Below are 25,693 nucleotides of genomic sequence, written 5' to 3' on the forward strand. Positions count from 1 at the left end.
ACCTGGAAAGGAGCCTCTTTTGGTCAAGTCTGTCTGAACTTTAGGTAATTTATGCAGGTTCTAGCAATACTACCACATATATTCACTTCATTTTGCACTCATCCACTTTATCTTTTCTCATGTACATTTTCTGGCCTTTTCGCATTTTCCTCTTGCCTCATCACTTTCTATTCTGTTGGCTATATATCTCATTAAACTGCATCTGTGAGTTATTTATTTTATTACATTGCAGTGGACATGACAAAGACATTAATTCAAACACTTTAAATTAATATAATTGGATGAAAAATACATGAGGTACTAGCACAGCACAGGTGCATGTACTGACACAGATCACAGTCAACACGTGCCCCATCAATGTCCCAGCTTTCACGGACTGTATGCAGCCATCAGCAGTGCCACGTAACTATGAAAATGGTATAACATCCCCTCCACTTTCCAGTTTGTTACCATATTTCTATGTGACTCATCACTATTGCTCTAGTATTTGTTTGATCTGTTCACGACACAGGTCTTCCTATACACCAGCATCACTTCCGTAGATACCCAATTCGGGACAGTTGTTTGCACAATAAGATCATGGGTCTGTAACAGATACAACATTTGTTACTGTCAATGTTCACATTTGCAGCACCTTTAAATACAAATTCATTCCAATAGAAACAAGATTTCAAATTAAAGCTACAGTTAAACTGATGTATAGTATAGAAACAGAAATTACATCTGCACAAAGTAGAAGGCGTTGCTAGTCAGTATGAAACATCAGATTCTGTACTCGATGAATCCAAACTCTGTGGATACTGTGCGGGCACTGATGGCTGGTAATTTTCTGGGTCATCCCTCATTGCAATGAAGTCCCAAAGAACGTAATCCTACAACAAAATTGAGAACAGATAATTTTATATGTAAGCAATTTAAAATAACTTTCTTCTTCTATGTAAGTATATGTGTGAGGTGCTGTAGCCACAAGGATGGACTCAATAACTGCATGTTTCAAGTAAATCATTTATGAAATGATAGCAGGGTGAACTGAATAAAAAGACTAGATAATGTGTATTTTTTTACTATTTGTTTACATATGAAACATTTGATCTTTATTATTCATGACCACAGAGTAAAATAGAGCCCCAATTCTGTGTAATGTTTATATGACATACTCCACAGCAACGTTCACACCACTATGTCATAATCGTTATTGATGTACAATCTCACAATGTAGTATTTACTGTATTTGAACATTATTCCTTATTTATTAATGTTCGACATGGTGCATCATGAGGGAATGAGGCCTGGCCATGGGGCTTTTGAAACCAGCCTCATATCAAGCCTCTGCACTGAGATTGGTGAGCCACCCCTTACCATTATGTGGTGACTCCTCATGGTGCGGCAAGCCTGTAAGACACAGGTGGGCAACCAGCGGCCTGTAGGCTGGATCCAGCCCGCGATTGATTTCAATCTGGCCCATGGACGATGTCTGCAGGAGAGGACAAGGTGCTCACACTGTACCGGTACTCTTCCTGGGACACATTTTTGAGTCTTCTTGCCAATGCTTGGCTAGGCTCGGCACAGGTTTGCAGCTCATGATGCAGACCACTGAAAGTCTTGCTTAAAGACTTGGCCAGACAGAACACAGCCTGGTGACATGTCTGACATTGTGTCAGATGGCCAGTGCTTCAAAGGCATGGGGAGCCACACAGGCAAGAACTGATCTCAGCAAGTGGCTGTTGCTGCGTCAGCTGTCGCTGTGGATGTGGCCGATACCTCATCAGCACTTTGCATGTGTAGCACAGTACAGAGGTGCCTCCCACCGCTGCTGCAGCACAGGAGTCAAATGCACATGTTATCTACAGCCTATGTATGTGCTACATATCGATAGAGCGCAAACACTTGTAATAGGCAACATTGCCACTAAAATTGCCAACCGCCCGTGAAATGTGGCAATTTCAAACTAGTTCTCTGTTGTCAGCTCACGTGTGAAGTTCTGCACTAGTTGTTTCTTAATTTCGTGCAAGTGTGTGAGCGTGCATTGAGTTTGTTCACAAAATATCTGGCATTAAGTATATGAAAGTAGATGCTGAAAGTTGTCAATTCCAGGAGAAATGGACTGAGGATTACTTCTTCACGATGTACAACCTGTTTGCTTGTTGTGTAGTGAATCATTATCTGTTTTGAAAGAATATAGCATGAAAAGGCACTTTTCTATGCAACATACTGCTCAATAACAGCTTACAGGGCAACTGCGGAAAGTCAAAATTAAGTTATTAATTTCCCATTTGGATGCACAACAGCAAATGTTTGCCAAACTGAGGTCACAGTGTGACAATTTGGAGGAGGTAAGTTTTATAGTGAGCAGAAACATTGCCAAATCATTAAAGCCTATTTCTGGAGGTGAATTCGTGAAGAAGTGCCTCTTAGACACATCCGAAAAAAAAAAAAAAAAAGGTGTGAACAAATAAGTGTCACGATGAACAGTGGTTCGATGAACTAAAATGATGGCTGGTGACATTATAAAAGGTAGTTTGATCATGTTGCCAATTCAAAGCATTTTACATTGCTTTGGACAAGAGCACTGATTTGTCAGACAGCTCAATTAGTGGTTTTTGTTCAGGGTGTAGATGTGGACTTCAAAGTAACAAAAGAATTACTAGCATTGCAGCCATTAAACCAATACTGGTTAAGATTTTTTCATGAAATTGAAAAAAAATCATTGAATCCTTCCACCTGCAGCAGGGTCAATTCACTGGAGATTTCTCTGATGGAGCACAAAAAGGTTTTACTGGTACATTAAATGAAAAATCTTCTGAACTAACTATTGACAAAGAAAGTTTAACAATTCTTTACTGCATTATTCACCAACAAAATTTGTGTGCTAAATCAATTAAAACAAAACATGTCATGGATGAGGTTACCATGAGCATCATTTTCATTATGTCCCAAGCACTAAATCATTGCCAATTCAAACAGTATTTGAATGACCAGTGCTCCGAACATGAAGATTTAGCTTACCATTTCCAAGTGAAATGGCTGAGTAAGGGCAAAACGCTAACACATTTTTATGATTTTATGGCTTTCAAAGGGAATCCCTGGCTGAAATAAACAATCCTCAATGGGTTTGTGATTTAGCATTTCTGGCTGACATCACAGCTCATTTAAATGAGCTTAAATTACAAACACCAGGAACAAGGGCAGTTAATTCACGAATTATACATGCATCTGAAAACTTTTCAGACAAAGATGCACTTGTGGGAAATGCAGATGAGAGCTGGAAACTGTTACCACTTTCCAACAGTGTCAACTCACGACAATGTCAATTATTTTACTTATGCTGATGCGCTGAAATCATTAATAGCGCAATTTACTACAAAGTTTTCCGATTTCAGGAATGCACACTGTACGATTGCTATATTTGCTAAACCAGTAACATGTGACATAGAAAAGGCCCCAAGAAACCTCCAAACGGAACTTATTGACCTTCAGAAAGCTTTGTCTTTAAAATTTAAATATGAAGAAGTAAACCTGGTCGAATTTTATAAAACTTATTTAATCGAAGAGAAATATCCGCAACTGAGATCATTTGCAAGAAGGAAAATTTGTCTTTTTGGAAACACATGTATGTGTGAACAACTTCCTTTTCGTATGAAAGCAAATAAATGCAACATGTGTACAAAGTTAACAGACAACAACCTGGAAAATACCTTAAGATTCAGTATCAGTGACATAAAATCCAGGTATCAACAATCTTGTGTTAAAAATTCAAACTCAGAGCTCACATTAAACCGCTGTTGATTTTTTTTTTTTTTTTTTTTATTTTTTATTTTTTTTTTTTTTTTTAAATCGAAGTAATTTTTCAGCTTTCCTAATGGGTAATTGAAAAATTTGTGTGTTCAGCATACTGGATTTAGACGAAGTTGCCATGTTTCACACGAGTTTATGTGCAATCCCATGATCTTGTAAAGTTTTATTTTGGGGTACAAGTTGTTATAATGAATTATAAGGAACTATGATGTCAAGTTAAAGTACAGTGCAAAAATAAATGTAAACATCTGAAGATGGGGTGTCTTGTATTGTCACAGTTACGGGTGACAAAATTCTGCCTTATTCACTGGGCAAGCTGCTGTGAAGCCAGACAAGTTTCCTTTTGGCTGTACGGCCAAATTTTTGTATTCCACTATGTATGATAATATTCATGTTCTCTTGGAAAGCTTAGGGATGAGTCCAAATATGTTATTTACGAACCTTCATGTCACAGATGTCTTCGAACTTGCGCATTACAGGCGCTGATATTCCATCACATGAGTACTGTCTTACTGACAGTACTGTCTGTAAAACCTCTGCTGTCGTTGGTGTGATCAGTTTTGGCCTTTTTGTGCAGTATAAGTAACATACGACTTGTGCGTACCATTAGCAATGATACGAATTTAACATGTGAGTCAGCAGACCGTCACACGTTCAATACTATTGTCAATACGTCAATATAATGACTGTCTGAGGGCGAGTGTTATCTTATTGTTAATACTAGAAATATTGAGGAACAGTACCAATGCCATCCAAAATATTCTTAGTATTGAGAGAGTGATGACAATGATTATCAGCTTGACAAATCACCATTATGTTCACTTGTTTAGAGTTCTTACTCGTATAATTACCAGCAACTAATTCTTGTCTGTGATGAATGTATTGGAACACTGCAGCTGTTGAAACTGAGTAATTTATAATGAATCAGCTGCAACAAGTTACTTTTAGAGGAATTTATTATTCCGTGATGACATTTCAAAATGCCTGAAATCGAATCTTCGCATAATTTCATTTATTTACATGTCATGAGCAAAGTTTCTTCACTAACAGAGTTGCAGAATTTTTTAATGAAAGTTTTAACCCAGCTAACGCAAAAGATCATAGATAAAGGCACATTGTTTACGACACACAAATAAATGAAAACATGAAGAGAGGGTTAATATAAACTTACACTGAACAATGTTATTTTCAAGCCATAATTTGTTGGCATAGGTTGTTTGGAAAGCTGTGTCATTCACATCAATCTGTTACACCGTAAACATTAACGTCAAAGGCCTGTAAACATTAACGTCACAGGCTCATTAGTTTTGACTGTGTGTTACGAGCACTGCTATCATGTTATGTGACAATGTGGCCCGTAACCTGAAATATGCATGTGAATCCAGCCTGCGGGTCACCAAAGGTTACCCATGCCTCTTGTAAGACATTATCCATATTACAGATGCCTGCAATTCCTATCACTGCTTTCCACCCATGGGAAGATTAAGAACTGACCACAAGCAATGAGGTCCTATGGAGAACATGCAGAAGACAGCCTTTTAGAGATGAGTGAAGAGAACTACACGAAGTTTGGAGCAAATCTCCACTTGGTTCTTTAAGAGATCCCGCAGTATTTTAAATCTGCTATATTTCAACAAAGGCTGCACTCCCTATTTTACTTTCAAAACTGTTTTATACTGAAAGAACGCAGAGTCTTGCAGCGGCAACGCTGAATAAAAAGATCTCAGGCTTCCAGTAATGTCAAATGGTTAAAATTCCACCAGCTTTAGACCTGGCACTCCGTGGCCACTGTCTAGTAGGATGACTACCAGTGAGCTGCTCATGCCCATATACAGGGTGTTACAAAAAGGTACAGCCAAACTTTCAGGAAACATCCCTCACACACAAAGAAAGAAAATATGTTATGTGGACATGTGTCCGGAAACGCTTACTTTCCATTTTAGAGCTTATTTTATTACTTCCCTTCAAATCACATTAATCATGGAATGGAAACGCACAGCAACACAACGTACCAGTGTTACTTCAAACACTGTTACAGGAAATGTTCAAAATGTCCTCCGTTAGCGAGGATACATGCATCCACCTCCATCGCATGGAATCCCTGATGCGCTGATGCAGCCCTGGAGAATGGCGTATTGTATCACAGACGTCCACAATACGAGCACGAAGAGTCTCTACATTTGGTACCGGGGTTGCGTAGACAAGAGCTTTCAAATGCCCCCACAAATGAAAGTCAAGAGGGTTGAGGTCAGGAGAGCGTGGAGGCCATGGAATTGGTCCGCCTCTACCAATCCATCGGTCACCGAATCTGTTGTTGAGAAGCGTACGAACACTTCGACTGATATGTGCAGGAGCTCCATCGTGCATGAACCACATGTTGTGTCGTACTTGTAAAGGCACATGTTCTAGCAGCGCAGGTAGAGTATCCCGTATGAAATCATGATAACGTGCTCCATTGAGCGTAGGTGGAAGAACATGGGGCCCAATCAAGACATCACCAACAATGCCTGCCCAAACGTTCACAGAAAATCTGTGCTGATGATGTGATTGCACTATTGCGTGCGAATTCTCGTCAGCCCACACATGTTGATTGTGAAAATTTACAATTTCGTCATGTTGGAATGAAGCCTCATCTGTAAAGAGAACATTTGCACTGAAATGAGGATTGACACATTGTTGGATGAACCATTCGCAGAAGTGTACCTGGAGGCCAATCAGCTGCTGATAGTGCCTGCACACACTGTACATGGTACGGAAACAACTGGTTCTCCCATAGCACTCACCATACAGTGACGTGGTCAACGTTACCTTGTACAGCGGCAATTTCTCTGACACTGACATTAGGGTTATCGTCAACTGCATGAAGAATTGCCTAGTCCATTGCAGGTGTCCTCGTCATTCTAGGTCTTCCCCAGTCACGAGTCATAGGCTGGAATGTTCCGTGCTCCCTAAGACGCCGATCAATTGCTTCGAACGTCTTCCTGTCGGGACACCTCCGTTCTGGAAATCTGTCTAGATACAAACGTACCACGCCACGGCTAATGCCCCGTGCTAATCCATACATCAAATGGGCATCTGCCAAATCCGCATTTGTAAACATTGCACTGACTGCAAAACCACGTTCGTGATGAACACTAACGAGTTGATGCTATGTACTGATGTGCTTGATGCTAGTACTGTAGAGCAATGAGTCGCATGTCAACACAAGCACCGAAGTCAACATTACCTTCCTTCAATTGGGCCAACTGGTGGTGAATCGAGGAAGTACATTACATACTGACGAAACTAAAATGAGCTCTAACATGGAAATTAAGCGTTTCCGGACACATGTCCACATAACATCTTTTCTTTATTTGTGTGTGAGGAATATTTCCTGAAAGTTTGGCCGTACCTTTTTGTAACATCCTGTATACACTAGCTGCCCCTGGTGCTCCCAGCATCACCATATATGGGCATGTGTTGACTCGCCCACTACAACTTTGTGATCACTGGATCTCACACCACGCTGAGCCGCAGGGCGGCTCTATTAAGAACATTATTGGTGAATTTTATTTCAATGGCTTCTCTAATTACACAGTCCTAGAAGTTGTTAAAGAGGCTTCATCAAATTTGATCCAGTGACTATTTTTTTTAAAGCATGCTCAGCTGTAGTGTGTTTTTAGCAGATCATAGGTATCATACTGTGTGTCCGACATAAGACTGGCCACACTCGCAAAGTATCATGTAGATCCCAAGTGTTCTGTGACCTCTGCATCTGTAATTGGTATCAGTAATTGTTGCATTTGTGTTGGAGGCCTTGTCTGTTCACCAGGCAACTTATCTTGCCCAACACAGAGCGATGGAAGAGCAAGAAAGCAAGTTTCTTCACCTGCTCTTCACTGTTGGTCTTATTGTAAATCTCATTTGATATCAAATCATTTATTTGGCAAACGCTGTATGTGCTGTTCCTGAAGATCTCACATAGGTGGGTTAGCTCATGGGGCAGGTTACAGGCATCCAATATCTTCTTGCACGATGCACCAGTGTTTGTAACACAGTGCGCTTCTGTGACAATGACTGACAGAATTCACGTGCAGATTGGTGTAAGTAGGTTTTCTACAGATTCTGTTACTGAGGCATTGTCTTTTGCAAATTCTATGGTAAACCGACATTACTGTTGCCAAGAACAAGTTCTTCATGTCTGTGGGGCTACGTGATGAATGTGTTGCCAACATTTCAGACAGAAACAACTAGGCTTTAATAGTGCTGTGTCTAATGCAATCTCTTCTGAATTCTTCAGGTAGATATTTGCAACAGCTGGAGGTAATAGTTTTCCATAACAATGTCTTCCATCTAATCGTATTACTGGCCTCTGTACAGAAAATAAGATACAAGAATATGCCTAAATATCTTGAATACATCAGTTACAAAGAAGTAGGATATTAGGTCCAAAGAGTTTGATAGGCACAATCTTAATCAATGCCACCACATTAAAACTGACCATAATGTAATCTTCACTATGTAAAAGACAGTTAATTCAGCTGATAAAATGGGCTGAAGGTCATTTCTGTAATGTTCACTGTGTCCCACATGTGGAGTGAGGGGACTGGTCAAGTATTTGGCCAGATGGCATGTCTGTGAGCCAATGAAGAATACAACATGATGAAAGGGTGTCCCATTCATGGATCTTCTGTAAGATATAAACAGCAGGTGGTCCAGGTGCCATAGGGAGAAGATTCTTTAACACACTGTCGAAGACAGAAGACACTTCAGAAGCTCAGATGTCTCTTGCTCCCATGTTGGGTCACATAGGAGATTCCGTTAAGTACCTTCATCCTGTAGCATGCAAATCTTCATATCTTAGTCCGCACATTCCATAATTATGGTTGCAGTGCTCTTGCCAGCAGGAAGTATCACAATACTTTAATCTTTGCTTACTGCACCCAAAGCCACTGGGCTCAGCCCTGGTCATGTTGGGTGCTGGCAGCTTTGCTTTCCTAAGAATATGGCTCATTTTGTGCCACATATTGTCTGCTGGTGGCCTGTCTGTCTTACACCCTATATTATTTCACAGAAAGGGCTCCCCTGCGGCAAAGGTACAAGTTAACTCCTTAAATGGCAAAATTGCACCTGTGTCTCCCTCTCGCCTGCAAGTTGACAACAATGTGGTCTGAGGATCTGTGGTCCAAAATGTGATACTGTTGCAATGCACAGATGCACCTTCCTTTCTGATTCTCAGTAGTTCCTTTCTATGATGACATTTGTTGGGGAACTGTACCTAATCCCAGTGCAAAGCTGTGAGCATCCCCTTTAGTTGCAGATCCAGCTTTTGCCCATTGTTTTGCATTTTTCTCTTAGCAAAGCGAAGCAAGCATGACTAAATATCCTCCTGGAGGGGACAGTATTGAAGTGATGAGATACCATAACAAATCTTAGACTAGTCTTCAGTGCAGTAGAAAGGGTAAGGAACTCTTATCAACCATCTTGCTGCATTTTCCCAGACGTTTAATGCTGTGACACATTTCCTCCCCATAGAGGTATCTAATGTAAAAATGTAGTCTTGTGGCGCTAATACTGAATAAAAAGTTCTCACGCTTCCGGCCACAACAAATGGTTCAAATTCCATGAGCTTTCGACCAAGCACTCCTTGGCCATTGTCGCGTGGTACGACTGTCAGTGGGCTGCTGGTACACCCTTATTGGTGAGAAGCTTGTGGAATTCTAATTATCTGATGCAGGTGGAAACCTGACAACTTTTTACTCAATGTTATGACACAAATATCAAAACAATTTCAATAGGTCATGCACGGTAACACTGATCTGTAACTAAAAATCTAAATTTTAAAAAATTTTGCAAATACTGACTTTTGAAAAAACATTCTTCGATTAGCGCTCTTGAGAGGTTTGTGTCAACAACGTGGATTAAGGATAGAATAGACCCATCATCAGAATTCGGAAAATGCTGAGGAAGCAGATACTTGCATTCTTGGTTCAAAAAAGCACACACAAATTATGATAGACAAAAGTTATTAAAGATTTGTATGTCTTTACAAACATCAATGCATGAAGCATACAACAACAACCACCACCATATCTTAGCAAAGGATCTTGCCGAGAACCAGAGTAAATTCTGGTCCTATATAAAATCACTAAGTGGGTCCAATACTTCTATCTAGTTACATACTGACCAGTCTGGCGTCACAGTAGCAGAGAGGAAAAGAAAAGCTTACATTTTAAATTTCTCATTTAAGAAATCATTCACGCAAGAAGGTTGTATGAACACGCATGGATACAGCATGGAGGACATACATACAGGCATACCTGGTGTAGAGTAGCAACTGAAAGAGTTGAAAATAAGTATGTCACCAGGTCTGGATGGAATCCCAATTTAGTTTTAAATAGAGTACTCCACAGCATTGGCCCCTTACTTAGCTTGCATTTATCACAAATCCCTCACCCAGCGCAATGATTCAAGCGAATGGAAAAAAGTGCAGGTTACTCCTGTATCGACTTGCTACACAAATCTTTAACATTCTCAGTTCAAATATAATAAACTTCCTCAAGACAAAAAAGCTTCTGTCAAAAATCAGCACAATATATTCCTAGATTTCCATGGTGCCCCAATGCAGAATATAATGAAGGTACCTACAGCTACACGAGTCACTCAAAGACTTAAAAACAGAATCCAGTGTGTTGTCCTTGACAGCAAGTGTCCATCAGAGACAGGGTATCATTAGGAGTGCTCCAAGTAAGTGTGATAGGACAGCTCTTTGTCTTTATACATCAACGATCCGATCGACACAGTAAGCAGCAATCTGTGGTTGTTTGCTAGTCATGCTATATTGCATGAGAAGGCACCGCTGAGTGAGTGTAGAAGGATAGGAGATGGCAGACAAAATTCCTAGTTGATATAACGAATGATAGCTTGCTCTAAAAGAAGATAATTTTAAGTTAATGCCAGTGAGCAGAAAAAACAATACCATAATGTTCCAATACACCATTAGTATTGTGCTCCTTGACAGTCATGTCTATTAATATGTACGCGTAACGTTTTAAAGCGATATGAAATGGAATGAGCTTTAAGGACTGTAGTAGTGAAAGTGGAGGATTTACTGAGAGAATTTTAGGAAATTGTGGTTGATCTGTAATGGATGATGATGATGATGATGGATTTGTGGGTGAGGGCACTAAACAGCAAGGTCATCAGCGCCCTTGCATGAATGACACACAGATGAGCACGGTGATAATCTATTAAAAAATAACAATAAATTGGAAAACCAAGTTGGACTCTCCCACAAGAATGAAAGGTAGCCCTGAAGAAACACATCAGAATAACTAGATAAAATCAAGGATAAAATACCAGTGCAGAGACAGTTCGAAAAGGGGACAGATGACTGGCTGGATGACTCACGACAGCTGCCCAGAAACCATTGCACTGCATTCTTTCTTCAACAATTTTTTATTGAACATAATGAGAATTACAAACACAAAAGAATGTTGTTTTAGCTACACACCCTATTTTTCCACATATCCTCCATCCTGTCCTTCCCCCAGTGCGGAATGAGGGCATGTACCAAATATTGCCCTGGTGGTGGAGTCAGTGCTTCATTGTGTGAATCACCTCCCCATCATCCTCAAAATGTCTTCCACAAATGGCATCCTTTAATGGCCCAAACAAGTGTAAGTCTGAAGGGGCTAGGTCAGGTGTGTCAGGTGAGAGAGCCACGGATGGTCTCCCCAACCACTGCAAATTGTGGAGTTCCACCAAACCACCTTCTAATGACCTCATCCTCCGTGCCCAGAGACTAACTGTACTTCTGTCGACAGCAGATGCTCCACAGACTTTGCACGAGCATTTGTGAATATTCCCCACAGTTTCTTTCTCTGCAGTGAGAAATTCAATGACGGCATGTTGCTTGTATCGTACATCACCTACTGACGCCGTTTTGAAATGTCCTGCAGTTACACTGTCTGTCAAAAGTGACAGAAATTTGGTGCACTCACTCAGGAGACTTCAAATAACACATACGTAACATTTCACATTCTTAGCATTGTTTTCGGCTTTGGAAAAAAAAAAAAAACAAGTGGTGCATTACTTTCTGGGTAAACCTCAAAGAAATGATGTGTGACTGAACTACTTTGTAACACATTCAAATTGCACCCAATATTTTGAGAAGAATTCTGAATATTACACAAAATCTTAACACAGAAACCACACTCACCTCTTTATCAGTTAAAATAAAGGGCAAGTCCTATGGGAGACCCAGATCAACCCTTAGGTCATTCAACTATAACTGTCATATTGACAGCTGTGTCCCACATCTGTCACACACTGGGGGCTCCTCACAATGTAGGATAAAGCAATGTGTCAATGAACCATGTCCCACTCTAAGCTGTGTAAAGGCTACATCTTCAACTCATCGCAGTCGGAAGAAGATAGCCCCGGTTGCACTGAAGGTTTTACGGAATGTAGTTTATTATGCCTCACCTCCAGCCCTGGGTCCTCTTAACACCACATGGTCTTTTTGTCACAAATGAGGTGACAGCCAGCAGGGGAACTGAACAGCACACACAAGGTTGAAGGGAGCAAGCCTCATTGGCAGCCGCATCAGCAAGTTCTCTTCCCCGGATCCCTGTGTGCCCTGGAACTAAGCAGCCAACTATTTTCTTGTCCTGCCTTTGCAAGGGAAGGAGAGCTTTCTGCACTTCTTCCAACATTCGGTCTGCTGGGTATATCTGATGTATAGGGGAAGGGCACCATGGGAATATGAGCAGGTAAGGAATTCCTTGCCATGACACCGTCTCCAACTGCTCCAGTGCCCTCAGGATTCCACATTATCAACTGAATACTGCTCTGGGAGCCCTATCTCGTAGACAATGTTGGGGAAGACAACAGAGCTGCCAATAAAATCTCACTGCTTTTGCTCACAAATATGAACAGTAATAAAGTCTCGGTGGTGATGTAAAATCTCCTTACGTAATCTGGGACTCTTTAGTAGCCAGGAGTATGCCCTACTCTACCCCTGTACCCCTACTTGCAGTAACTTAAGGCTCTCCCTCATACAGATACTGAACGGTCTTGCTGCCTGTGGACTGACTGAAAAGCCATTCCAGTGGCGGCTGCCCAACTTAGCTAGGTACTAGTGATTTAGGAGTGGACAAAGCCTTATATCTTGAGGTAATGCAAGCAGTAGACGTCTAATACACAGCAGGGACTCACCAGTCTGATCCATAAACCCAGCATCTGTATTCAAGCCAGGGTCACTCAAAGATCTTATGAAGTTGGAGCTGATGCGCCCTGTCGACTCCCCAAGACCTATGACACATTTAAGGATGTTCAAGGGCTTGAGACATCTCAGTTTGAGTTCTTTAAGGTGTGGCAACCATTTTATCTTCTCATCAAAAGTGGGACCCAGATATTTCACCTTTTCCTTGGAAATAGGATGTGTACCCCCAGTTTTGGAATGAGTAAATCAAAGAAAGGGCAGAAACAATTTTCTCCAAAGAAAATTTAAGGATACAGGGTACTTATAAAGGGTTGAAAACTCAAAATTTATATGCCTTTATTAAATTATATACCCTTTCCTGATTACACTGATATATACATTTTAGGGTTTCAAATTAAAAATGACCTACATATACCAAATTTTGAAGTTATGGTCACGTATGCCATCACACCCCATTTATTTCTGTTACAGAAACCAGTATTATTTCGAAAAGAACTGTGAACTTTCTGTTTCCAGTGATTATACGTATGATACTTTGTATATGTTGTTAACAGTGCAGGATTCTAGTGTCTGTAAATGATTATCTTTGTTAGTATTTACTTTTGTTTCACTGAAGCAGTTTGTTCACATGTTACAAAAGTTTGTTGCCCAAGTGCTACATATATTTGTGGAAGTACATATCCTTTAGTGTGCAATAAATACGAACTATGCCACACATCAAGAAATTCAATAAAAGGAAATTACGTGGTAACAGGTTCACAAACAAAGCAAGCCACACTGTTTAAAGTAACTTGTGTATCAGTTCTTCAGGGAAGAAACTGCCACATAACATGCCTCCTGGCGATTCAAATTTTTGTGTTAACAATGGCACTGTTTGCAGTGGATTTTTTGTTGTTGATGTGGGCATCTTATCGTCTTTGATAAAGGAAGTGGTGAAATGTGATGGTGTAATCTGTTTGGAAATAACTGAACAACAAAGTAGCAGGAAGGGTTTAGCTTCGAAATTAGTTGTTCTGTATAGATCCTGCAATAAATCTACCTCGAAAATGACTTCGAACATTGTGCATAATTCATATGATGTGAATTTGAAGTTGTGAATGCAATGCATGCAATAGGAAAAGGAGGCTGCTCAAGCATTTTGTGGTTTGATGGACCTTCCTCCTCCTCCACCTCCCAGTAGGTTCAGTAAGTACATAAAAATACTTTTAGGTGCCTTCACAGTTGTATCTAAAGCATCTATGAAACTTTAAGTAGAAGAAACTGGAGATATTAGTGGAACCAGGGACATTTCTGTTGCACCTGACGGGACATGGCAACGTCGAGGACATCGTTCCTTGAGCGGTGTTTTATGTGCTACTTCTCTGGAGAATGGGAAAGTAGTTGATGTTGAACACTTATCTAAGTACTGCCACACCTGTCATGGTAACACTGAAGGACATATTGAACATCAGTGTTCTAAGAATTATGATGGTGACAGTGGAGTTATGGAGTGTGACGGAGCTCTAAAAATATTTCAGAGGTCGGTGGCTGTTTATAACGTTAGATATACGAAGTACCTGGGTGATAGGGATTCTAAAGCTTCCAATAAAATTAATGAGTTCAATGTTTATGCTGATACCTTGGTAACAAAACTGGGGTTTTGTGGACATGTGCAAAAGAGGATGGGTGCCAGATTGAGAAAGCTACATAGAGAAATGAAAGGAAAGTTGCTATCTGATGGAAAATCTGTCTCGCTGAGGCAGATTGACAGAAACTGAAATAGACCACCTTCAGAGTTATTATGGACTAGCCATTAGACGAACTGCACCTCTGAATGATGTTACAGCAATGAGAAAAGCTGTATGGACCACCTACTTTCATAAGTCGTCCACAGATGACCACCATGTTCATGGACTTTTCCCCAAAGTTTGGTGTAGTTACCAAAAAGCAAAAGGAAGTAGTCAAATATACCATCATAAGCATTCTCTTCCTGAGCCTGTTATGAATGAAATAAAACCCATTTTTGGACACCTGAGTGACCCTACTTTGCTTAGTGAAGGTCTTCAAGGGGGCACTCACAAGACAAATGAAAGTTTATACCATTGCATAATGGAATGATTACCGAAGAATGTTTTTGTAGGACTAAATACATTAAAAATTGGTGTACTAGATGCAGCGATATGTTTCAGTGATGGAGTGATAGGAAGGGTGCAAGTCCTGAGAAATTCAGGCACAAAATGTGTCTCTAATATGGAAGATCAATTGCTTGCATGTGACAGACAACAGGTGCATGAAGCTGAAAGATTTGCTTTTCGAGTTACCAAAGAAGCAAGAAGTGCTAAAAGGAATGCCAAGAGGAAGATTGAAGAGGAAGACATGTTGCAGGATGAAGACTATGCTTCAGGAATGTTCTGAGGCACAGTTTAATTGGATTCGTGTCTTCATTCGCAATTTCCCCACAAGCTGTATTTTTCAAAATTCGGGTCCAAATATTGCAATAGTCCATACTTATGTAGTAGACCTAAGTTTTATTGCAGAATCAACTAAATTATAGGAAAATAACATTTTCATTAGGAAAACAAAAATATAAAATTAAAATGTAAGATATGATATTTTTTATCCTTATAATATACGAGGGCCGTTCAGAAAGTAACCTCCGGTTGATTTAAAAAAATACACCAAGTTAAATAAAAATATTTTAATATATACATCTTACAACTACATCTTTGCACTATTTTTCTACATAGTCTCCATAGCGACTGAGGCACTTATCGTATCTCTTCACAAGCTTTGAAATTCCTTCTGCATAAAAATCACCCGCTTGTGCCTGGAGCCAGCCTGTGACCGCATCTTTGAGCTCTTCGTCATCATCAAACCGCTGTGACCCAAGCCATTTCTTCAAATGCATGAAGAGGTGATAATCACTTGGCGCCAGGTCTGGGCTGTAAGGTGGATGGTTGATAACGTCCCACTTGAAGGACTCAAGAAGGGCCGTTGTTCTGCGAGCAGAGTGAGGACGGGCGTTATCGTGCAAAAAAACGATACCGGAAGTCAGCATACCACGGCGTTTGTTCTGTATAGCCCGTCGTAACTTTTCTATTGTTTCACAGTACACGTCTTGATTAATGGTCGTACCACGTTCCATGAATTCAACCAACAACACCCCTTTGGCATCCCAAAACACCGTTGCCATCAGTTTTCTGGCAGAAAAATCTTGCGAGGCTTTTCTTGGTTTGGTAGGCGAATTTGAATGTGCCCACATCTTTGATTGTTCTTTTGCCTCAGGGTTCACGTAATTAATCCAGGTTTCGTCACCGGTCACGATTCTGTTTAACAATGGTTCTCCTTCGTCCTCATAACGTGACAGAAAGTCTAATGCAGAGACCATTCTTTGAGTTTTGTGGTGGTCGGTAAGAATTTTGGGCACCCATCGTGCACAGAACTTACGGTAACCCAATCTTGCTGTCACTATCTCGTACAAAAGAGTCTTAGAAATCTGTGGAAAACCAGTAGACAACTCCGACATTGAGAAACGTCGATTTTCACGAACTTTTGCATCAACTGTCTGAACGAGTTCGTCAGTCACCAATGATGGTCTACCACTCCTCTCTTCATCATGAACGTTTTCTCGTCCACTTTTAAATAAACGTACCCATTCACGGACAACTCCTTCACTCATAACTCTTGGTCCGTACACGGCACAAAGCTCACGATGAATAGCTGCTGCAGAATACCCTTTGGCTGTAAAAAACCTTATGACAGCACGCACTTCACATTTGGCGGGGTTTTCTATTGCAGCACACATTTCAAACTGCCACAAAAACTAAACTAGCGCAGGTACGACGTTCACTCGACCACGGCTTGATGCCGACTGACCTGTTGAGTGCGTGAATGCACAGATGGCGTCGCTACTCCCCCCACAACCCGCACTGTGACCAATCGGAGGTTACTTAATGAACCGCCCTCGTACATAATACGCAGAATTAAATAGGTCTAGTACCTCAGCCATCATGTCATGCATATCTGGTAAAAATTTGGTATCCTTCAGATGTATAACAGTGGATTAAATGGTACCTCAATATGAGGAAGCATTTTGAAAAAAAAAAAAAAAAAAAAAAAAAAAAAAAAAAAAAAAAAAAAAAAAAAAAAAATATGCATCAATTTCTTTGCAATTTTTTTGATAACCCTAAGCAGGTTCAAAAATATTCAAAATACAGTAGAGTCCCATTAATCTGAACTAATTGTGACCGGACCTTTTTGGATTAACGATTTGTTTGGATTGGCCAGAATTATGGTGACGAATTTCTAGAATAAAGTATACCAAGCAGACACAAATAGGCACACCTCGGTAACAAATGGGAACAAGTGTGGGAACACTCACTCTCACTCCCTGCCCTTGTTGTTGTGCATTGTTGAGACCTTTGTAGTGTCTGAGGTCAGTGCACTGCCAGTTAACTCACAAAGTGCTTGGTTATGTTAGTTATCTATCACTGGCACGCCTAACAGTTGTATTGCATTCGTTCAGGTGGAGTGGTGTACGTACTTTCGTCATGAGTAAACGTTAACTCTCAAAGAAAAACTGAATGCTTTGAAGCAGACAATGGTGAGAATGTATTTAAACTGGCAACGGAACTGGGTGTTGGTAAAGCAACCATTTGTGATTGGAGGAAGACCCGAGTGAAGCTTTAACGGTCCTGTGCAACGTCTTCGAGAAAAACACTCGAAATTCAGCAGACTTTGAAAAGTCCCAGTACGATAAAGTGGATGAAGTTCTTTTCCTGTGGTGTACAGAGGAAAGAGAAACGGGAACTCCTTTGAGTGGAGCACTGGTTCAAGAGAAGGCTGTTTATTTGAACAAGTTAATGAATGATGAGAAGTCTTTTAGCGTGAGTATGGGTTGGTTGGACAGAATCAAAAAACGTCATGGAATCCATCAGCTGACAATTACTGGAGAGAAGCATTCTTCCGATTGTGATGCAGCGAAGGAATACTTGGGTGAGTTTGGAAAAAATTATAAGAGAGGAAGTATTCTCCCCAACAAATTCATAATGCTGACAAGACTGGCCTTAATTTTAGGGCATTGCCAACAAAAAGCCTGGCATCAAAATCAGAAGACCATGATCCTGGTTTTAAAATGTGCAAAGATCGTGTGGCTTTATTAGCATGCAGCAATGCTGCTGGTAATCACAAGCTGCCTTTCATACTGATCAGAAAATCTGCTAGGCCCATAGCTTTTAAAAACTGCAACATGAAGACCCTGCCCGTATATTATCGCAACCAGAAAGAAGTATGGATGGATGGTAAGCTGTTCAAAGAACGGTTTCACAGCCAATTTGTTCCCTCTGTTTGACGGTTTTATAAGGAAAATCATTTGTTTCCCTGTGCAATCCTTTTGATTGATAACACGCCGTATCACCCCAGCACTGAGGAACTACGTGATGGAGAAATTGTGGCAAAGTTTTTGCCGCCGAATGTTACACCACATCTACAGCCGATGGACCACGGTGTACTGCAAACATTAAAACTGATTTACAGGAAACAACTTTTAAGAACGCTGATCCAAAATTGTAGCATTCCTTTAGGCACAGCAGAATATTTCAGAAAATACTCTGAGAAAATCGTGGAGAAAACTGTGGACATCTCTTGAATTTCAGGACAGCCCAGTTGAAAATGAAGAGGAAAATCTACTACATATGATACAGACAATCCCTGAATGGGAAGAAGCTAGTGAAGGTGACGTAGATGTGTGGATGGCAGCAGATGGGGCATGTGCGGAGAACCTTACCGACGCTGATTTAGTTTAGTTGCTGCTGTGACTCACGACCGAGAAGAAGTGGGCTGCTGTGACAGAAGTGAGAATGAGCCTGAAAGCGACAAAGGAGAGCTGGTGCCACATCGTGATGCAGGAGAAGCCCATGACCTCGTGCTACGTTGTTTGGAGCAACAGCCCACTGCTACACCTGCTGATTTGATGTTTATGAGACGATGGCGCAACTATGCGTCATAACAGACTCTTCATAATGCAAAAACCAACGACTGAGGTTTTCATCTAAAAAGTAGGGATAAAATGTCCACTATATTTTAGTAAGTTTGACAGATTTTCTTTCATTGTTATGCATTGTTTAAACACAATATTTTCTTACCAATTTTCCTAATACATGTTTACTGTACTGTGTAAATTAAAATAGTGTGTACATAGAGCAGTTTACCACATGCTTTTCCATACTTAGTCTAACATTTTTCACGTCCAGATTACCCGAACGTTGCATTTTCCTTTTTTTCTGATCACCCGGAAGAAGAGCTATTAAAGAAGCACCACCCAACATTTCTTTGACACCAAAACACACTATAACATGCTGGATCTAATGGTGACATGCACTGGTTTACTACGACAAGAATTTCAAAATTGTTACAGTCATTCTGAACATAACTGCTTTTCCAAATGGAGTTCTGTACATTTGGTACTTCACAAGTGGTTTCAATTCATATTGAGAATGCATTTTAAATGCAATTATTTTTTGTTAGGCTTTATTTGTGTTAAGATTTTTTTTGGAGGAACTTGTGGCATTGTCTAGTGAGGGAAACAAAACACTATTTCAGAACATGGTTTTGGGAATCCTGACAAAAAACTCAATGTACATCTAAAATTAAAAATAAAATACATGAGATTGCCGTCTTTCTCAGCGTATTCCACTGATGAATTCCTCTTGGGTTATCAGCTGAGTGGTGGCGCAGTCTGGTCACAACGTTTCGATGAGTTTCGTACCCATCATCTTCCGGCTAAGTGTCGGGATGCTGTGTTCTGCATTCCTATATAGCTGCTTGGCCATCGTCCACTCATGTAGTCCAGCCAATCACGTTCCTCAGGAAGGGAGTACCGTGTTGGTAGTGGTGGGGGCCGCGGCGTGGCATGGTGTCAAGACCTGGTGGCTATCCAATCTGCCTACGGATGCCGCTGCCTTCTGATTGCAGCATTCCTGACGTATTTTGTCAATTGCAGGATTCCACGCTGCACTGAGCTTAAAACTGCTATCCCTGTTTACTAAAGTGTTGTGCAGATGTATCTCCACACCATCTTTGAAGATAGAGTCCCAGAAACCGTTGGCACTGCACAGCTGCTTCGATTTTCAAATTCCAATGTGTGTCCCTCAATAATGTTATGTTCTGCTATCGCAGGCTTGTTTGCCTGTTCTAGTCATACGTTCCTGATGTGTTCAGTGCAGCGCTGGGAGATACATCATTGTGTCTCCCCGATATATTCCATCCCACATTCGCATTCAATACTGTAAATGCCTGACATCTGCAGTCCCAGCTGATCTTTGGTTGAGCCAAGTATACCTGTAACTTTTTGCGGTGCGCGAAAGATGGTCGTTTTTTTCGTGCTTCTTTAATATTCTTGCGATCTTGGCATCAGCGGTCCAGCAAACGGCAGAAACGCAACACGATTTGCTTCGTCGTCTTCTGGTTTCTCCTCCCACCTCTCCTCTGCACGCAAACATGTGTTATTTGTCTCTCGGTGTAGCCATTTTTTCAGAAGGTTTCCCACAGATGTGCTAACACAGACAGCAAATTCTCGCTGTCACAGATCGACCTGGCTCTTTGTACTAAGGAGTTTAGTGCCGAGTTACATTGTGCTGGATGGTGACAGCTCCGAGCATTGAGATGTAAGTCCATGTGTGTCGTCTTCCTGTAGACCGAGTGTCCCAATGTACCATCCGGATTTTTCTTGATTGAAATACCCAAGAAGGGAAGACAGCCTCTCTCTTCTACCTTCATGGTGAATTTGATGCTGACATGTATGCCACTGAGATGGTGTAGACCTCTCTTCTACCTTCATGGTGAATTTGATGCTGACATGTATGCCACTGAGATGGTGTAGAAACTCCTGTAGTTTTTCCTTGCCATGGGGCCAAACTAAGAAAGTGTCTCCTCGCAGGAGACCTTCTGTAAAGCTTGGAAGGTAGGAGATGAGGTACTGGCAGAAGTGAAGCTGCAAGGACGGATCATGAGTCGTGCTTGGGTAGCTCAGTTGGTAGAGCACTTGCCCGCGAAAGGCAAAGGTCCCAAATTCAAGTCTCGGTCCGGCACACAGTTTTAATCTGCCAGGAAGTTTCATATCAGTGCACACTCCGCTGCAGAGTGAAAATCTCATTCTAGAGCTAAGGAATCATCCAGCAGCACCCGGGTGAAAAGATAACTGACATCAAAGCTGACTAGTAGATCATTCCCATCCATGTGTAACCCTTGGAGTACCTTAACAAACTGGGTTGAGTTCTTGAGATGGTGAGGGCAGTGACCCACGAGTAGTTTTAACAGCTGTGCTAGGTGCTTGGCTACACCACACGTCAGAGAGTTTATGGTGTTCAATACGGGATGTAGTGGGACATTCTCCTTATGAATCTTCGGGAGGCCATTGTCACGGTGGATTGGTTGGTTGGCGTTTAAGGGACCAAACAGCAAGGTCATCAGTCCCTTGTTTCAAATGTGGTCCATTCCGATAGTATGACATCTCAGAAAAGTCAGAACAATAAAAGGGAAAATGCTAAAAAATGTAAAAGAGCAGTCATGTTGTCAATGGTAAAAACAAAATGATGTAAGTCAGCAAGAGAGCAAACCCAACGCTATGCTAGAGGCAGGAAATATCCCACTTCTGAAGCAGTAGAGGCAAGACAACCTGCGACTTAAAGGTGAGTCACAGTGGAGCCAGTGCCAGAGGGTAAAGCTTCCTGATGGTGTTTCTCTCAAGTCCTGAGCTGTTGAGAAGGTTGTTGGTCTTGCGCAACACACAAGCAGTCGCTTTGTATGCTAGATCTTGTAGTGAGGTGTCGACCTTCTGCCAGTAATCTTCTGACTTCAGCAGGACTTCGCATTCCCTTTGTCTGCTAAGACCACTATATCCCTGTCATCATGAAGGTTCAACAGTGCCTTGCGCTCTTCTGCCGCAATGTTGTTGTTCAGCATTCTTGTTTCTCAACTACCCTGCTGATCTCCCTCCTCACTTCCTCGGCTGCTCTTGGTGCAAGTCCACATATGGCTTGCTCGACGTTGCTGATGATGTCATGTTTTGGTAACGTTCTTGGAATTGAAGCACTCGGCTGATAACCTGAGAAGAATTCATCATTGGAATACGCTGAGAGAGACTGCAGTCGCATATACCACACCTCTGCGGGGAGATGCTGCAGAATCTACGAATCAAGAAAGGAAAGCTGCTCTACAGATTAGCCTTCTTGCTAAAGTGTTGAGATAAGGAAGTGATGCCGCAGTTTGCGTACTTGCAGCATCCTGTCAACACGGCGAGGACAAAATGCATATTATGACAGACTGGTTCAGCCTTGGTACGGGAACACATACATGTTACCAGAATACAACTCTACAAGAACGCCAAGACTTTGCTCACTCACCACCTGTACCTAGCCCCCACTCTCCCAGCACACATCTGGGAGTGGCTGGACGCCAGCAGTGAGCCCTACTAGAAGAAAGTCACCGACAAACAGTGCAAGAAGTTCCTCTGACTTCCTGGCAGATGTCAACAGGAGGAGAAAGCAAGCAATATTAAGACCGTCATCAACCTATCAGAGAGAGCACTGAATGAGCCAACTATCTCCGTGCTGTCGAAAGGCCTGAACTTTGCTCCAACTGCAAGAACGTTACCATCATCAGCAACGTCAAGTCAAGCCATATGTGGACTCCCGCCGAGAGCGGCCAAGGAAGTGAGGAGGGAGGAGAGAGACCAGCAGGGTACTTGAGAAAGCAAGAATGCCGAACAACAACACTGCGGCAGAAGAGCACAAGGCACTGTTGAACCTTTACGATGACAGGGATTTAGTGGTCTTAGCAGACAAGGGAATGCGACAGTCCTACTGAAGACAGAAGATTACTGGCAGACGATCGAAACCTTACTACAAGTTCTAGCATACAAAGAAGTGGGGGAAAAACGCTACTGCTTCTGTTACACGCAAGACCATCAATCTTCTCAACAGCTCAGGACTTGACAGAAACATCATCAGGAAGATTTACCCTCCAGCACCGGCTCCACCGTGACTGTATGGTTACCCGAAGATCAATAAGGAGAATGTCCCACTACGTCCTATACAGAACACCATAAATTCTCCGACATATGGTGTAGCCAAGCACCTAGCACAGCTGTTAAAACCACGCGTCTGTCACTGCCCTCACCATGTCAAGAACTCTACCTAATTTGTTAAGGTACTCCAAGGGTTACACCAGGATGAGAATGATCTACTAGTCAGCTTTGATGTCACTGCCCTCACCATGTCAAGAACTCTACCGAATTTGTTAAGGTACTCCAAGGGTTAAACCAGAATGAGAATTATCTACTAGTCAGCTTTGATGTCACTTCTCTTTTCACCCGGGTGCCACTGGATGATTCCTTCGGAGATCACTTCAATGAGGACACACTCAGCATCTTTCTTCTCATGTTGACCACAACATACTTCAAATGTGATGGGAAATTTTATGAGCAAACAGATGCTGTTGCCATGGGTTCCGCCCTGGCCCAGGTATTGCCAACTTATACATGGAGTACTTTGAAGATGTGGCACTGAACACTGCTCGCCGTAAACGAAAAGTGTTCTACAGATACGTAAATGACACTTTTTTTAGTGTAGCCCCATGGCAAGGAAAAGCTACAGGAGTTTCGACACCATCTCAGTGGCATACATGTCAGCATCAAATTCACCATGAAGGTAGAATAGAGAGGCTGTCTTCCCTTCTTGGGTATTTCAGTCAAGAAAAATCCGGACGGTACGTTGGGACACTCGGTCTACAGGAAGACGACACACATGGACTTACATCTCAATGCACGGAGCTGCCACCATCCAGCACAATGTAACTCGGTACTAAACTCCTTAGTACAAAGAGCCAGGTCGATCTGTGACAGCAAGAATTTGCTGCCTGTGTGAGCACATCTGTGGGAAACCTTCTGAAAGAATGGCTACACCGAGAGATAAATAACACATGCTTGCATGCAGAGGAGAGGCGGGAGGAGAAACCAGAAGACGACGAAGCAAATCGTGTTGCGTTTCTGCCGTTTGCTGGACTGCTGAGTGCCAAGATCGCAAGAATATTAAAGAAGCACAAAATAACGACCACCCTTCGCACGCCGCAAAAAGTTAAATATATACCTGGCTCAACCAAAGACCAGCTGGGGTTGCAGACGCCGGGCATTAAGAGTATCGAGTGCGAATGTGGGATGGAATATATCGGGCAGGCACAACAATGTATCTCCCAGCACCGTACTGAACACATCACATCAGGAACGTATGACTATGACAGACAAACAAGTCCGCAATAGCAGAACATAGCATTATCAAGGGACACACCGTCAAAAAAAAAAAACGAAGAAGCTGTGCAGCGCCAATGGTTTCTGGGACTATCTTCAAAGAGGCAGTGGAGATATGTCTGCACAACAATTTAGTAAACAGGGATAGCGTTTTTCAGCTCAGTGCAGTGTGGAATCCCACAACTGACAAAATACATCAGGAACACTCCGATCTGAAGGCAGTGGCATCCACAGACAGATTGGATACTCACCGGGTCTCAACACCGGGCTGCACCGCCCCCCACCACCACCACCACCACCACCACCACCACCACCACCACCACCGACACAGTACCCCCTTCTGGAGGAACATGACTGGCCGGCCTACAGAAGTGGATGACGGCCAAGCAGCTATATAGATATGCAGAACACAGCATCCTGACACTTCGCCAAAAGATAATGGGTATGAAACTCATTGAAATGTTGCGACAAGACGATGCCACCACTCTACTGATAACCTGAGAAGAATAGAATAAGTAAAATAGACTACCTCCAGTGATCACAGGTTCCTTTCACTGCCGTATCATCATATTTATAATGTCATGTTTTTTCAACAAATATGGCTTCGAGAACTATTAGGTGCAAGGATCATATAGCAGAAGTGAAAAGTTATCACCAAGTACATAATGTATATATTGTAGAACACTATTACAGAATAAACTTTAAAGGATTTTATGGAATAAATTTTTAAAGAATTTTGAGATCTTTGTTTCGTGGTGATGAATGCACGTGTTGTAATAAATATTTCTGGTGGTGTATAAATACGATTTTGTCAACTTAATATAGCTTTAACTTTATACTCTTTTACACAATAGGGTGACATGTTGCAACCTTCAAGTACAATAATTATGTTGGCTATAGTGGTAAAATATGCGCAAATAATCATTTGGTTGGGATGCACAGACAGAAATGAAAGGCTGGATGCAGAGCGAGGGGAAGTGAGAGAGAAAGAGAGAGGGTGATAGGAGTGACTGGATGAGAGCAAACTATCAAAGCATGGGTTCTTAGGATTATATCTGTTACATGTAATAACTGCCTAAAGGCTGGGGTAATACATTTGCTCAGTGCTTCAAATATACAGATGGATGTACAGTTTGTGCCATTATTTGATGTAGATAAACTGTACATCCATCTGTATATTTAAAGCATTGACCAGTTTTATTATCCCAGCCTTTGGGCAATTATTACATGTAAAAGGTATAATCCTAAGAACCCCTGCATTGATAGTTCGCTCTCATCCAGTCACTTCTCCACCCCCTTTCTCTGTCTCTTACCCTCCTCTGCATCCAGCCTTTCATTTCTGTCCGTGCATCCCAACCAAACTGTTATTTGCACATACTTTTACCACTGTAGCCAACACAATTATTAAACAG

General features: G+C 41.6%; 1 protein-coding gene across 1 annotated transcript in view; it reads right to left on the reverse strand.

The window, feature by feature from the left end:
• Positions 1-203: 203 nt before the first annotated feature.
• Positions 204-25,693, reverse strand: part of LOC126470138 (probable E3 ubiquitin-protein ligase makorin-1) — a 122,181-nt gene continuing 96,691 nt past the window's right edge. The window contains exons 8-9 of the mRNA XM_050097754.1: positions 722-872; positions 204-585 (exon numbers count right to left, since the gene is read on the reverse strand). Coding sequence (XP_049953711.1) covers positions 750-872 — 123 coding nt within the window. The 3' untranslated portion in view covers positions 204-585; positions 722-749. The remainder of the gene's footprint in view (positions 586-721; positions 873-25,693) is intronic.

Source organism: Schistocerca serialis, chromosome 3 (genome assembly GCF_023864345.2).
Source record: "Schistocerca serialis cubense isolate TAMUIC-IGC-003099 chromosome 3, iqSchSeri2.2, whole genome shotgun sequence".
NCBI lineage: Eukaryota > Metazoa > Arthropoda > Insecta > Orthoptera > Acrididae > Schistocerca > Schistocerca serialis.